This window comes from Gigantopelta aegis, chromosome 8 (assembly GCF_016097555.1).
Source record: "Gigantopelta aegis isolate Gae_Host chromosome 8, Gae_host_genome, whole genome shotgun sequence".
Taxonomy (NCBI): Eukaryota; Metazoa; Mollusca; class Gastropoda; order Neomphalida; family Peltospiridae; genus Gigantopelta; species Gigantopelta aegis.
Window position 1 is genome coordinate 40,270,602 of NC_054706.1, and position 17,402 is coordinate 40,288,003.

Here is a 17,402-nt window from a genome sequence, read left to right on the forward strand (position 1 = left end):
AGTGTTTTGAAACAGTGGTCAGTACTTCATTAAAACATTATACAAGTGTTTTGAAACAGTGGGCAGTACTTCATTAAAACATTATACAAGTGTTTTGACATAAAGGGCAGTACTTCATTAAAACATTATACAAGTGTTCTGACATAAAGGGCAGTACTTCATTAAAACATTATACAAGTGTTTTGACATAAAGGGCAGTACTTAATTAAAACATACAAGTGTTTTGACATAAAGGGCAGTACTTCATTAAAACATTATACAAGTGTTTTGACATAAAGGGCAATACTTCACTAAAACATTATACACATGTTTTGACATAAAGGGCAGTCTCTCAAACATAATACAAGTGTTTTGAAACAGTGGGCAGTACTTCCAGCAAAACATAATACAACTGTTAAGGAACAGCAGGTTGCATTACACGCACGTCATAATTGTAGAAAGTTTACCGAATAGATCCGTTTCGACACGAAAGATCAAACTCGTATACCTGGACTTATGAAGCATAAATGTAAAACATATTGAATGTGTTTAAACACTAACAGCATAGCGTTATATAAGTTTGTCGTGAATGACCGTTTTGATCATGTTTTTAATTAATTGGTATCTCTGTATCATGACGTAGCGTTTGGAATTGTGGTAGCCCTGTTCCATTTGAATGATGAGATCACGAATTATTGAACATTTTCGCCGGCTTTCCTTGATCTGTTCCTGCATTCTGCGATTTTCTGCCACTATATCTTCTTTTTCCAATTCTGAAAATAAAAAACAGAAATGACATTTCCACTTTAAAAACCCCTTCTAATTCCAGATATTTGGTATTTTCTACCACTATATCTTCTTTTTCCAATTCTGAAAATATAAAACAAAATTGACATTTACATTTATCCTAATGCAGCAAGGGATCTTTTATATGCACTTTCCCACAGACAGGAAAGCACATGCCACAGCCTTTGACCAGTTATGGTGCACCGGTTGGAACGAAAAAAAACCCAACATCAATCAGTTGAATGGATCCACCGAGGTGGTACGATCACGCGACGCAAGCGCCCCAAGAGAGCACTCAGCCGACTGAGCTAAATCCTGCCCCTATACAGTATGTAGTCAAATATTAAGTTGTGACAGGTACGTGCGTATGTATGTATGTATGTATGTATGTATGTATGTACGTACGTATGTATTTTTATATTTTGAATATCTCTATTGTCATTCCCAGTCTGGAGCTCCACGCGGTAAGACGTGTTTGTTTCGCGTGTGCACACTGCACGTGCTTTCGTGTGCTCGACTTGGGGGTCCTTCATTTCGTTGTTTTTGTCAGCGAAATGAAGTTTTGTACTGGGATGTATGCGGCCATTGGAACTGATTGAACGCTGGAACGCTTCTCGTTTCGACAGCCTGCACCACCAGGTTGGATTCTTTTTTAGCGAGATTCCTTGCCTCCACGTCATTTCTCCGTCTGACTGTCGACTTCGTTTTTTTTCGTGACTCGTATGACGGCCATTCTGCAGAACGCCACGGTTGTTCGCGTTTAGTCTCTACATGTCCGAGCCTGTCCTAGCAGCAATGGAAGATTGACCGCCCCACTCTAAGAAGAAATAGGAAGCGGGGTCGGCCCCTACTACTCTTTTCTAGACTTTATTTGCTTTATAGTGATACCATCTCGTATCCTCCGGAGTCGGGCCCGTCCGCACCACTATACCAACCCATGACGACTGGACTATACCCTAGTCTGATACTCTCTCTCGTTCAGACGGATCCGGCTTCTCAAGATCTGTATTTCAGCACAGCACTACACCTTCAACGTCTATCGACTGTCAATCTAGGGGTTTTCTTGACGGGATGCAACCCATCTCGTCCCTATAAGCTGTGCACCCAAACGGCCTTAACGAGGCCACCCACGTGGACATATCGATCGGACTTTAAACTTTTAGATCTGCGTTCAAAATTTTATGTCGAAATTACTTCTTTTTAAAAAATATTATTAAATAGTCCGATCCTCTCTTCTTTCTCTTATTTAATTTTGGACTGTCCTTCTAAAATGCTCCAAATTATATAAATATTCGGCCGAGCAGTCAATTCTTTTTTACTTTTGGCCTGTAACCTTTTTATTATTTTTTATTTATTCTATTAACTTTTTTACTAATTGCTATTTTCAAAATTCTGCCCATTTTCACCGTGTTATCGGAGGTCGGACTCGGGATGGGCGTGTTCGAAACCCTAGTGGTATATGGGCACGTTAAACTAGTTATCATCATCTCTATTGTATGTATGTCGGGTTTTGACTTAAACATACATATATTCAATGACGCACTGGCACAGGGGATATTAAAATCCTTTATTGCCTTCACAAATTTCCTCATGCCGTTACCGAGACCCGAACCTGTGGCACCCAATCGCCCGCAATTGTTGGGCCGGAACGCTACCAATCAGACCACCTACGTTCCACAAAAATAGAACGATCGTTAGTCGACCATATTCGTACCGGTCCAACAACCACGCGGTTCTAAGGCCCCATGGCTTGGCAACGTTTGACCTACATGCGTATGTACGTATGTATGTATGTATGTACGTATGTACGTATGTATGCACGTACGTATGTATTGATGTATGAATATCTATATATTGTATGTATGTCGAGGTTGACTATTACATACATAGATATTAACGCACTGGCGCAGGGGATAATTAAATCCTTTCTGGCCTCACAAATTGTCCCATGCCGTTGCTGGGACTCGAACCTGTGGCACCGATTCGCCCGCAAATTGCAAGACTAACCACAATAAGCTCCGAGCTATCGAAGCGTACGTATGTATGTATGTATGTACGCACGTGACTCTGTGTGCGTGTGTGTGTGTGTGTGTGTGTTTATATATATATATATGTGTGTGTGTGTGTGTATGTATGGATGTATACGTATATGTTTGTGTGTGTGTGTGTGTGTGTGTACGTGTGTGTGTGTGTGTATGCATGTATACGTATGTGTGTGTACTATGTATGTATGTTTACATCTGTGTGTTTGTTCATATCGTATGTATTGTCTTTAGATGAAATCAAATGAGATGTACAGAGAACATTAATATTTACCGCTGACACCATGTCTAAATGAAAACATTATATTAATAATTACATGCGAGCTTTAAAACTGACGGTAATTCAGGAAATAGCATGCACCATTCTAGATCTGTGGCTGCTGATTTCCATACACAATATCAGTGGTGGTCGTGTAGCATTAGCACATAGAGTGGTACTCGTGTAATAACGTGTGTTGTATGGCTCTTCAAATATATCGAGATTTATCATAACCAACCACTGGCGATTTTATATTGGGGGACCCACGTTGAGGGGGGGGGGGTGGGGTGGGGGAGGCAACCCACACTATGTACGTATGTATGTATGATTTTATATTGGGGGACCCACGTTGGGGGGGGGGGGGGGCAACCCACACTATGTACGTATTGATGTATGTATGATTTTATATTGGGGGACCCACGTTGATTCCCAGACGTGGCAAAGGTTAACAGTTGCTGTTATTTCAGCATATTCTGTTCGGCATGATTCCCAGACGTGGCAAAGGTTAACAGTTGCTGTTATTTCAGCATATTCTGTTCGGCATGATTCCCAGACGTGGCAAAGGTTAACAGTTGCTGTTATTTCAGCATATTCTGTTCGGCATGATTCCCAGACGTGGCAAAGGTTAACAGTTGCTGTTATTTCAGCATATTCAGTTTCGCATTGACACTTTGTCTGAACGAGTTCTTCTGTATTGTTAGTTTCGTCAGGAAAATTCGTGATTATAAAAAAAAGTCATAAAGTATCGGTACCATAAGAACTATGATCAAACCGTACACTGATGCCGTATTCCACCGCTTACTACACTAAACACTCTGCACGATGCCCGTCATTAAGTAGTAACTGATGCCAACATGATACGTGTCACGGAAACCAATCTAGTGCTGGCATCTGTACTGCAAGCGTAATGGTGTTGCCCTGACCTTGCGGTGCTTTATCGAACAGAGGCTGTTTGATACTCGACATTCTGTCATAGAGCTGTGTCGAGAATAACGCCTTTACGAAATATTACCATCACTATTAACAAGTATCACACATGTTTAGAGAGTGAATTTCGAGAGGCATTTTGTGCGAAATAAAATCATTCAACTGAACGCATTACCATAGACGCATGCAGAATATGATCGCAAGGAAAATAAAGAAATATTTGTAACATCACCATAGGCGTAGGGGCGCCCATTTTTATAGGGGTGGGGGTGGGGGTGGGGGCAGGCTGGGTTTTGCCCGAATTAAACGAAAATGCCCGAATCCGCATGACAACATTTATTCATATTAGCATTACTACCAAACAGCTACATGTATATAGGGTTGCAACCGAATCACTGCGCATTTTTACATGGATTATAACTAATTGTGAGGGTAGAATGATGGAAATACATGGTAACAAGGGCTATAATGTTTGTCCGAATTTGAGGTTTTGCTCCAGAACTAAGGGGCAGTTGCACCCAAAGCCCCCCCCCCCCCCCTCCTCCCCCCGTCTCGTACGCTTATGAACATCACCTCAACACATTTTAAACTATGACTATTTGGTTTCTAAAATATGGTTATTTCGACTTTTGGTCGACAGAAAAAGACCCAGTCACCTCAGGCGAGAGCTCTACAGAAAAGAAATAATATATAGGAAAGATGAAATAAGACTCCCAAAATATCTCATGGAAACAGAAAAAACACCCTCGTGTTTTTTTTAGTGTTTGGTAATGACGTTCATTGTTACATTTAGCATGTGTCAAACTAAACAAGAACTCCTTCAGTTACGATATAACAAATACTTGACACTAAAATAGTGGAATAAAGCCGGGAGGCAATGCAGTAGTGGTGTACTTCAGTGCGGCGAACTTGGGGCTCGACAAAACATTCTGCCTTGGATAGCACGAGTGTACAGCGTTAGTTTTAGACGTGGGTTATATATATATATATATATATATATATATATATATATATATATATATATATATATATATATATATATAAACCCCAACTAAAATTATATATATATATATATTATATTATTAGAAAATAGAACGTTAAATCTTCTCTTTCATCTGTTTTTTAATAAGCCCTTTTGCGAAATGCACATCGTGTTTGACATACGTTGATTAGTACATGTTCTACTAGTAAACTAGACACACGCCTTTCCAACTGAACACTGCGAAAATACACGAATACTGGCTACGATAAGATCAAACCTTTTATGATGGTAATGTTAGGTTTGGGAAGCCCTAAATCACTATCGTCCAAGCAGGGATTTATGCTGGGAGGGGGGGGGGGGGGTCTAGACTGTGTATGCGATGTTTAGGGGTGGGTGGGTAGAGTCATGCTCTCTCAGAAAATATTATGTAAAGAAAACAAACAAAAATCGCTTGAGTAAGGGATTTTAACTAAAAAAAACAACTTAAAAACCTCAACCCTACACACGCGTTTGCATGCTAATTATAAAGCCGCTAAACTTATTTTTCAGAAACTAAATAATTTTCGGCTATTACAGGGTTAAAAAAAATATATATTGGTACCGTTTGCGCACACATAGTCACAATACTTATAACTTCTTACTGACATGATCAGCTTTATCAAATCTGTGGCTTCCCATCGTCCTGCTTTTGTTGAGACTTAAAATGCATTTTATATACAACAGAAAAGGTACCGACCTCTAAAACGAGGGTGGTGGCCGTAACTCTTAAACATTTAACCAAAATCATAGTTATGACTAAATCTGCAATGTCCTACTTTTTACTCCTTTTTTCATGCCTATATCCAATTAAGGTTCAAGCACACTGTCCTGGGCACAAACACCTGAGCTATCTGGGATGTCTGTCCAGGACAGAGGGTTAGTTGTTAGTTGTTAGTGGTTATTGATAGAGAAGAGGGTGTAGTGGCCTTACACCTACCCATTGAGTCGTTAAAATTGGCTATGATAAACAGGAAATGTTTTTTATTTAACGACGCACTCAACACATTTTATTTACAGTTATATGGTGTCGGACATATGGTTAAGGACCACACAGATATTGTGGGAGGAAACCCGCTGTCGCCAGTTCATGGGCTACTCTTTTCGATTAGAAGCAAGGGATCCTTTATATGCACCATCCCATAGACAGGATAGCACATACCACGACCTTTGATATACCAGCCGTGGTGCACTGGCTGGAGCGGATGATAAACAGGGACAATTACTGATAAAAAATACACTTACTGGCTATAATAAACAAAGAGACTTATTGTCTATGATAAACAGAGACACTGCAAAAGAAAATACACTTACTGGCTATAATAAACAAAGAGACTTATTGTCTATGATAAACACAGATGCTAATTGGCTATGATAAACAGTCACTGACTGTCTGTAATAACGAAAAAGAAGGAAATGTTTTATTTAATGACACACTCAACACATTTTATTTACAGTTATATGGCGTTGGACATATGGTTAAGGACCACACATATATTGAGAGAGGAAACCCGCTGTCGCCATTTCATGGGCTATTCTTTTCGATTAGTAGCAAGGAATCTTTTATATGCACCATCCCACAGACAGGATAGTACATACCACGGCCTTTGTTACACCAGCCGTGGAGCACTGGCTGGAACGAGAAATAGCCCAATGGGCTCACCGACGGGAATCGATCCTAGATCGATCGCGCATCGGGCGAGCGCTGTACCACTATAAAGAAAAGACACTTACTGGCTATTCGTTCTCCTCGTCTCTTTTGGCTCTCCATTTGTTGTGCATATTCTTTGCACCCTTGCATGATGCCGACCACCCTCTGCGTGGATCCCTTCTGGTCGGGGTCTAGGTGGAGATGGAGAACCGTCCTCTTTATCATGCCCTTCAGTCGCTTGTACCTGCGGACAGGGTCGAACTCCTTCGAGTCCTCGTACTCTCTGCCCAGCTGGTCGACGATCTGCTTCAGTTTCTTGTACTCCCTTTGCACGACATCTAGCTCTGTCGCCAAGTGTTCGTTTTCTCTCCGCACCTCCTCCCGTGACACCCGGTCCGCCACTGATGTTGCTAGAATAGACGATAGACTCATTATTCCAAGCGACACCTTCAAGCGAGGGGAGACAGTAATTCTTGAATTGACAAAAACAACGATGAAAATCCCTGTATTTGAAATGGGTCAATGTTCATTCTTACCAAGTAGCTGTTTTATGTTTAATTATGCGCTCAGTGGAATGCAATACACAGTATCGATGTTTCGAGAATACTTAGTATAATATTATTCAACAGACGACACCAAAGGTCAGTACACTGGCGAAGCAAGGAGACGCCATTTTCATGCCCAGTTGCTTGAATTCGTTGAGATATTCTTTTCAAGAAGAGCTGAACAGTGATCGATTGAGAATGACATCCGACATCACAGCATTAATAGATCAAGCCATAAACATATGAGCTGATAATGCATCACATCACGTTCACTGTCAAATTTTATCTGTAATCGTCGTCCCATAGCAACATTAAGAGAACTACTACTGACAGCCCACAAGGTACGTCTTCAGAAAGACGCTACTTGCATACCGGATTCATTCTGTTTGTTTAAACAGACACCAACAGCACAACCCGAGCACAAGTTTAGACTCAACCTGCAGCAGAATACTAATCTAACACGGTTTGCTAGATGCTGTCAGTTAGCGAGTTGGTTCAAATCGGTGTGATAAACGACAAAACAGATGTTTTTTATTGATTCAAATCAATATGCAGCTCCAAGCTGGTTAATAAAATAAACCCGTGAAAATACAAGTTAGCACAGCATCCTAATATAATGATACATTGACTTAGACTTGTATTTTAGGACACCATGATATTTGCAAGAATATAAATTGTATAGATTTTAATGACTTCTTTTCAATTACGCTCGACAAGAGAAAGTCTATCGACTGCAATACGAGAACTGTCTGGAATGTCACAAACATCAGAGGACCACTGCCACACGCAGTTGTCGTAGACTACAATAGCCATCAACATTGTATTGCACATAAATCATCATTTAATTCATGAAGTAAAAAAACACCAAAAAAACAGCGCTGATTAAAACCTTTGAAATCCACGCTCGAAACGCCATTTATGAATGAGATGGGTGGTTTTAACAGGGTATTTAGAGAACGTGGCATTATAATATAGTAGGCAAAAAGTCGAAAAGAAATTTGAGAAAATTTGTATTTATATAAGCTGCAAAATGATGTGGGAAAGATTGAGTCATCACAGGTATGAGTATCACGCCTCTACACTACACCACCGCCACCACCCCCACCCTGCCATCACATCACCTTCTCGTTCTAAAAACAGAACATTAGAAAATACTTTATTGACATTGACTTATTTTGTGTGCTGAATTAACAATAGTAATCAACTGTGTTTCAACAGCGTGTCAAAAATAAAAATATAATAAGAAACGAAAATTAATAAATATCAAAGGAAAATCAGAAACATCTGAGTTACGCCAACAGCGCTTTGGTGGATATTTATATTTCTTATCTTTAAAATGTCATCTTTAGTGTCTCAATCAATAGAAAAAAGTGCTGGCAATGTGATTTTAGCATTATAATATATTGAAATCATATTCTCTCTCTCTCTCTCTCTCTCTCTCTCTTCGTCTTATAAATATCATAGTAAGCAAAAACATATTTAAACAGCATATTTTGTTTAGATACTATTGTTTAAATATGTACTTTGTAAGGCAGTGACCACGGCTCCCCAACCTGTTCACTGCCTATGTTCTGGGAGCAATAAATCTTTAAAAAAAAAAGAGAAAAAAAAAGTCCCAACACTGAATTGTATAAACACTCCTTCAGATATTCTCTCTCTCTCTCTCTCTCTCTCTCTCTCTCTCTCTCTCTCTCTCTCTCTCTCTCTCTCTCTCTCTCTCTCTCTCTCTCTCTCTCTCTCTCTCTCTCTCTGTGTCTAAAACAAACTCAAAGTTAAATTGTCAAAATTATGTTTCTGTCTATTCAGACCATTCATACGTGGAAATCAATTTCGGCAGGTCAGTCTCGCGGGATGAGACGACGAACTCGACAATTAAAGAAATCATGAAATACGTCTCTGAAGGACACCATAACATGCTCATTCTGTTTAGCCGCGATCACATTTATCCGTTTTCTTTGTTCCGCTCCCGCACACGTTATCCGTCGTCCGTTGTCCGTTTTGTACGAACACACCTGTCGTGTGTTTTAGCAAGATCGCATGCTAACAATTGCCGCACGACAACGTAACAATGCAAATACTTTATTTCAACGTGTGTTGTAGGCACAAACACAATATCCATAATTATTTAACATGTTGAAATTTCTACAACTCGGCTACAACACTGCTGATGATGCAGGTGATGTATTGTTACGGTACTGGTAGAGAAAAAGATGAAACAAGAAGATAAAGAGGTTGATTAGAAGATGGTGGATATACCATATCAATATGAAGCGCAGTGACCACAGATATTATCACAGACTTGTTATACAACTACAAATGGATGGATATAGATTCCACCAGTACTTTAGAATGGGAAGAGAACAGTTTGCACAAATTGTATACTTAGTCCACCTGTTTGTAAAATCCGAGATCTACCCCTGCATTATTCATATCTCATCATTATATACAAATACATGTGTCAGAATTATTACTGCTTTGACGATCCCTTCGTTAAAAATAAACAATGAATAAACGAATTGTTTCATCAGCAATTTTATTAAAAATTTAAAAGGCTACTGGCAGTGCTAGCTTGTGTCGTTTCATCTTGGCTAGTGTTGATCGGTTATTGGGTGGTAGTGTAGGTGCTGGAGAAAGACACCTGCAAATTGCTGTGGGTTTGGAAGGTGGCTGGGTATTGACAATTGCTGTGTTCACTTTGCAAATTTAACTTGCAGTGAAATGGGCTTGTGGGACAACGGATATTGATAGGAAATTGCTTTGTATACAACACTTTCATTATTTTGATATTTGCTTCTAAACAAGACTTTTCTGGTAAGCGTTTCATTTGATTAATACAAGATTTCATAAATAAAGAGTCTGCGTCTTCTTTTTGTTGTACATTTTAACGAAAATATTCAGATACAAAATTAATGTGATGAAAGCATTTATTTGAAAGAAAGAAAGAAATGTTTTATTTAACGACGCACTCAACACATTTTATTTACAGTTATATGGCGTCAGACATATGGTTAAGGACCACACAGATTTTGAGAGGAAACCCGCTGTCGCCACTACATGGGCTACTCTTCCGATTAGCAGCAAGGGATGTTTTATTTGCGCTTCCCACAGGCAGGATAGCACAAACCATGGCCTTTGTTGAACCAGTTATGGATCACTGGTCGGTGCAAGTGGTTTACACCTACTCATTGAGCCTTGCGGAGCACTCACTCAGGGTTTGGAGTCGGTATCTGGATTAAAAATCCCATGCCTCGACTGGGATCCGAACCCAGTACCTTCCAGCCTGTAGACCGATGGCCTGCCATGACGCCACCGAGGCCGGTTCATTTATTTGAAGTTCAAGACCAACAACCTACATAACTATATAACTTACCAAACTACACATTTCACCAGTAAACGACCTTCACACAATAACGTGTTCGTATTTATAGCACATTAATTAGAAATAGATGATAGGCATTGGTCAATATTATTAACTCATCATTTCATCATGAAATTCATTGAATACTGTGACTTCACGTGTGTATGTATCCAGTGGAATAGCCAGAGGTTTGGAACGCGGGGCCAACCCCATAGTCCCGTTTGTTATATTTCATTTTATAAATATGCCCGCCAGAAAGCCTCAATAGCACCTACTCGGGTGGGGTTTGTTTGCCCCAACCCCACCCCCCACCCCTACGTCAGTGATTTTATTTACATTGGAGGGAAAATCAAACATCTATGATATATAAAAGTCACTTGCTAAAACACGTTTCATATAATTAGGCCTATATCTATGAAGGGTTGTACACCGAAATTAGGAAACACCCGAATATTACGTCACATTGTGAGAATCCTTATCCACATCCATTGTCCGATTCAGGCAAAATCGGTCCTATAACGATTTGTGTGGACAGGTGTAAATGTGCGGATACGGAGGCGGACAGGTCTGTTCGCACTAATTGATTTCAATACTATCGAACTTAGCGGACAACGTGTGCGGAAGCTGGAGTGGACGAAAACAACGGACAACGTGTGCGGAAGCTGGAGTGGACGAAAACAACGGACAACGTGTGCGGAAGCTGGAGTGGACGAAAACAACGGACAACGTGTGCGGAAGCTGGAGTGGACGAAAACAACGGACAACGTGTGCGGAAGCTGGAGTGGACGAAAACAACGGACAACGTGTGCGGAAGCTGGAGTGGACGAAAACAACGGACAAATGTGTTCGCGGCTTTACGCTTAATGTATGTCAGTCAAAATATTGCTGGAAGTTTACCATGTATCTGTTAATCTAGTTAAAGGATAATACTAAGAACTAATTAGCATGGACAGCTCTCCGACAGTTTCACAGTGCCCTTTCTTGTTACCGTATCACCTTGCATGTCCTTCAGGTCTACGCTTATGATGTTGAAAAACAAATACCAGCAACTGATCGATCCTAATTAAAACGTAGAAGAGAAAACTGCAATGAACCACACAGAGTGTGTATCCAGGGCAGGGTCTTTTTTGAAAATCTATTACTACATATAACACAAATACATAACACACGACGGGGGGGGGGGGGGGGGGGGGGGGGGGGGAATTGAAGATCTTCCACGCATTTCGTAACCATCGCGAATGGGATACTTATTAACCTTCCCCTTTTAATGTGTTGTCCGTCATTATCGGCTTGTTGCACTATTATGATTTCCATAGAGATATCTTTTCTGTAATATATATATATATATATATATGTGTGTGTGTGTGTGTGTGTGTGTGTGTATATATATGTATGTATGTATGTATGTATGTATATATATATATATATATATATATATATATATATATATAATATATATATATATTGGGTGCGTGTAACTTTGATTGAACTGTGACTGAACTGGGTACGATGTCATTTAGACGTAATTTGTATGTATCTACTGTTTTATTTTAGTAGTATTCACACTAATGCTAGCTGGGATAGTTAAAGTTTGTTTTATTTAACAACACAGCTAGAGCGCATTGATTTGTTAATCATCGGTTATTGGACGTCAAACATTTGGTAATTTTGACATACAAACTGAAAAAGAAAACTCGCTACATGTTTGTATTAGTAGCAAGGGATTTGATGCATCATCCCATAACAGAATAGTACATACCACGGACACCATAGTCACGGCGGAAGCAAGTAGATATGGGGGAGGGTACTGACTGAGATTGAGGGAGTAAAGCAAAGTTCTAAGGAGTTGGGGGGGATGCGCCCCCGTAAATTTTTGAAAACTAGATGTCCTGAAATGCAATTTCCTACATTCTACAAGTAAAGTTCATCTTTGCCTTAAGATTCACATCAAGGGGAGCGGGGTATGCGCCCCCGTAAATGTTTGAAAACTAGATGTCCTGAAATACAATTTTCTGCATTCTACAAGTAAAATTCATCTCTGCCTTAAGATTTACTACCAAGGGGAGGGGTGGGTGGGTGGGTGGGTCTTGGGGGAGTGTCTAGAATGCTCAGCCGTGCCTGCACCACAGCCTTTGATGTACCAGTCGCGGTGCACTGGCTGAAACCAGAAATAGCCTAATGGGCCCACCGACTGGCATCAAACGAGCGATTTACCACTGTGCTACATCCTGCCCTAGCTGTGATAGATGACGTTTTATACACATGTCATTATATCTTTGTAAATCGCTGTGGTATTTCCACTCGAATATCGACTCATTCAGGCCACGTCCACGTCACACCTTTGTGGCTGTAGATGCAAAATGAAGGCCTATACAGTGGACGCCATTTAAAGACTGGCATATGCCGCTAGGATATCTTAAGACATGAACCACTTAATTTAGTTATCCTACAGTCTTAAATAATTCGAAAAATTAATTAAATGAACCATTTTATTATACAACTTTACCGTTTTCTAGAGTAGTAGCACGTGTTGTATTTTTTAATCGCCTACTTATAGCCTATCTATACACCAAAACAAAATAGTTCTCAAATAGCAATTATTTAAAAAAAAAATTAAATTGTATTCGAAACGTTTCTAAAAAATCAAAACCACAAACTGGAAATAAAATAATAAGTAATATTTAACATACACCGTCCCCTTGCTTATGATAACTAGTGTAAACGTAGTTCTGTCCCAAAAAACTATATTTTGGTCATTGATCGAAAATATAGAAATGTATCAAGTCATCACATCTTGCCACTATAAGCACAGAACTAATTGTAAACTGGATGATATGAATACCAATTCTTGTTTACTGACTTCTCTGCGCTCAGACCGGCCTCGGTGGCGTCGTGGTAGGCCATCGGTCTACAGGCTGGTAGGTACTGGGTTCGGATCCCAGTCGAGGCATGGGATTTTTAATCCAGATACCGACTCCAAACCCTGAGTGAGTGCTCCGCAAGGCTCAATGGGTAGGTGTAAACCACTTGCACCGACCAGTGATCCATAACTGGTTCAACAAAGGCCATGGTTTGTGCTATCCTGCCTGTGGGAAGTGCAAATAAAAGATTCCTTGCTGCTAATCGGAAGAGTAGCCCATGTAGTGGCGACAGCGGATTTCCTCTCAAAATCTGTGTGGTCCTTAACCATATGTCTGACGCCATATAACCGTAAATAAAATGTGTTGAGTGCGTCGTTAAATAAAACATTTCCTTCTCTGCGTTCAGCGACGGCGAGCTCCACTAACGTTCGCGAACTCTCTGATAGGAAATAATTAATTGAAAATAAACGTTTTAACGGTATTTTGAATGTATTATACAAATATATATATAAGATTGCGTTACAAAATATACATGTTCCAAGTGTTTTACAGTAATAATTACAATACATATAGAATTTATCAGTTACATATGGGGCCTAAGGAACAAGATATCTTGGGGGAGTGGGAAAGGGTACATGTTTGCTGCCCCCCCCCCCCCCCCCCCCCCCCCCCCCCCTTCTCGGTTTCTAAGGTCCTGAGTATAGGCCGGTTTTACATTATTTTACGTTTGATGATTAGAAACGATTATAGACTGCATTATTTGAAAAACGTCATTGGTTAAACTTTCGGGGTCTTATCAAATTCGCAGTTTCATTCATATAATTACAAGAAAGGTATTAAGAGCAAGAACGACAAAACTTGTACATGAATTATTATATTTACCTTCCAGTGTAATGCTGTCGTAACTCACCAGTCAGTAAATCTAACGTCGGAGGTGGAGGGTGACAGGGGGCAGTGGCCCCTAATTCTGAAGATTATGTATTGCTCTATAGTCCAGGGCCAGTTGTAATTCCATAGGAATTTAATAAAGAAAGTTGGCAACATGTATCATTTTAAAGCTTATTACAGTAGCATCCTGAGAAGCTTTGGTGCCATTTTTCCGCCAAATATTTTCAAGGTCATATCTCAAGGTCAAGGTCATAGCACCAAAAATGCTGCATTTTGCATACATTTTCATATATTTACACTGTTTTACTGTATTTTGAGGAATTCTGGTTGTGACTGGTGCATATATTGTATGTTAAATAATAAGACTTTAACCATAGTATTACAATTACACAGTCTCAGGAAATACAGATTTTGGAGGGGCGTACAATCCCGTACGCCTGTCAAAAAACAGCGTAACGAATTTATTACCTTTTAGATCTTTGTTTTATAATTAAACTAAAATTACTAAAATTTTAAATAAAGTACACACACATTTTGAGTTTGAGTTTAATAACATAACATAACATCAAATTCCTAAAAAAAATATTGGATTTTTTGTTAACAAATAACTATGCAAGGTATTACTGCTTTTTTGTTAGCTGTTTGGATATTAAAAGTGTCAACAAGGATTCTGGGTGGTTTTACCCTACAATCATTTCGAACCCTGTGTTTTGCAAAAGGAGACAACTCTTAGCGCCTTATTATCTTGCGTGTTTTAAACGTTTATGATTATGTTGTAATCGTATAGGGAAAACAAAATTGAACACCCGTAGCCAAACAAAAATATTTGTCGTGTTGTACTAATTTGTATAACGTGTAAAAAAGCATGTCAAGTTATTATTTAAAATATGTTCGTGATAATTAGCCAAAGTTCTAACGGTAACTGATTACGCACTGCTATATTCTAGCATTAGCTTTTAATACGCGAAAAACTACAGTCTAGCACATTTTTGGCCAAACATGCTCAAGAGATCTTCAAATAAACAGTAAAAATTAAATTTACTGAATTGTGGTATTCCCATTCATAATGAATTCAAGACTTTTCACAAATTTAATCAGTGAGGCGTGTGGAAGAAAATTTCGTCGGTCTCATCCGTTTGTATTTTTGTACAATCAGTCAGAAAATTCTGCATTTTCCCGCAAATCCTGTATTTTTGTGGTATGCATTGGCTATTGACCAATCTAAACGCATGAAATTTATCTAAAAGGTAATAAGAAGCTGTATGTAGTCAAAACGTATCAAATGGGAAACAAGTATACAGTAATATACAGAATGAAAGTGTGTTGGGGAGCACAAATTAGACATTCTTTCCACATACGTACACGTACCTATGGTTATTAAGTGTACAGTATTTGAAGAAACGTGTCTCTTTAGTCAAAATTATAATCTTAATAGTCTTTATTTTCTTTCAAGTTATTATGCTGCCTCAAGTTTAAATTTTATTTGCGGTTATAATTATGGCATCGAACATATGACTAAGGACAACACAAATGATAAGAAAGAAAACTTTCTTCTGCCACGCAGTGGACTACTCCTTTCTATTAGCAGCAAGGGATCTTTTATATGCACCATCCCACAGACAAGATAGCTCACACCACAGCCTTTGTTATACAAAGTGTGGAGCACTGGCCGGCATTTAATGAAAATGAAGCATTTTACGGTAGATTTATGTACATAAGTAAATACATTATGTATTATTAAGACAGGATTATCAGTAGGCGAGCAAAAAACTTCATCAAACAAGAAAAAATAGCAGAAACACAGTTATTGTTTTTACTATCACAATATCAATTATTACACTTATTACACATCGCCAAGTTATTTAAAATGTGTAGTTGGTGAATTTGGCGAGTGCCACAGCTAGCTCTGTAAGTTCAGTCAATATGTACATGTTTTTCTTGGACTGATTCTGCTATCAAACATATGAAGCTGTATTTAACCATTCTTGACCTTTGTCCCTGACATGTGACCTTGAAGACCAGAATAATGGATATGTGTAAATATGCTGGTATAAACATAAATACATTATATATTATTAATTTCACTTAATATGTACTTGGGGTTTTGGTGGGGGGTTTTTTTAAATTGATTTAGTTATCAAACCTATAAAGCTATATTTAACAATTCTGGACTTTTGACCCTGACATGTGACCTTAAAGTTGTCAGAAAAAAATGGATATATGTAAATATGTTAGGATAGAAGTGAATACATTATGTATGATTAATTTCACACAATATGTACGTTTTTCTTGGACTGATTCAGTTATCAAACCTCTGAAACTGAATTTACAATTCTTGACCTTTGACCGTGACATGTGACCTTCAAACTGTCAGAAAAAAATGGCACCAAACATTTTTAAAATCTTCAAGACCTAAGCTTCAAAATGGTGTATGTTGCCTGCTTTCTTTCTTAAATTCCCACGAGAGATTATATGTTGACAACTGGCCCTGGACTACTACCTCTAGCCCAGTTAAAAGGTGAATTAATATATACCCCGACACTACTTATGAAATCGCTTGCAGTACTGTCAATAATGATACATAACGATAACCTTGTGATTTGTAATTATCAAAACCGATATATATAATATCACAGATGTCAATTTGATTCATTCTACACCACTTATGTCAATTTGATTCACTCTACACTACTGATGTCAGTTTGATTCAATCTACATCACTTATGTCAGTTTGATTCATTCTACATAACTGATGTCAATTTGATTCATTCTACACCGCTGATGTCAATTTGATTCATTCTACACCACTTATGTCAATTTGAGATATTCATACCGTGAAAAAACGTGAGATAACGCTGTAAAAAAAAGAAAAAGAACATAAGAGCAACATAAAACAAAACCAAGAAAGAACCAAACAAAAAGAAAACACAAAGGCAGTTTGTGCACCACCACAGTCGTGAGATACACCGTCATGGAGACCTGCTATACCAGATCAAGGTTTATAATAACAATGTTGAACTGGCCACAGACCACAATTAATTTAGCTATATGTTTCTATATAGCCTTAGTGACTATAACATTTTTATTA

General features: G+C 38.8%; 1 protein-coding gene across 2 annotated transcripts in view; it reads right to left on the minus strand.

Annotated features, from left to right (window-relative positions):
* Positions 1–229: 229 nt before the first annotated feature.
* LOC121380087 overlaps positions 230–17,402 on the minus strand; it is a 59,669-nt gene continuing 42,496 nt past the window's right edge. For both annotated transcript variants that reach the window (XM_041508838.1, XM_041508837.1), the window contains exons 3-4: positions 6,746–7,072; positions 230–752 (exon numbers count right to left, since the gene is read on the minus strand). In XM_041508838.1, the coding sequence (XP_041364772.1) occupies positions 550–752; positions 6,746–7,072 (530 nt within the window). In that variant the 3' untranslated portion in view covers positions 230–549. The remainder of the gene's footprint in view (positions 753–6,745; positions 7,073–17,402) is intronic.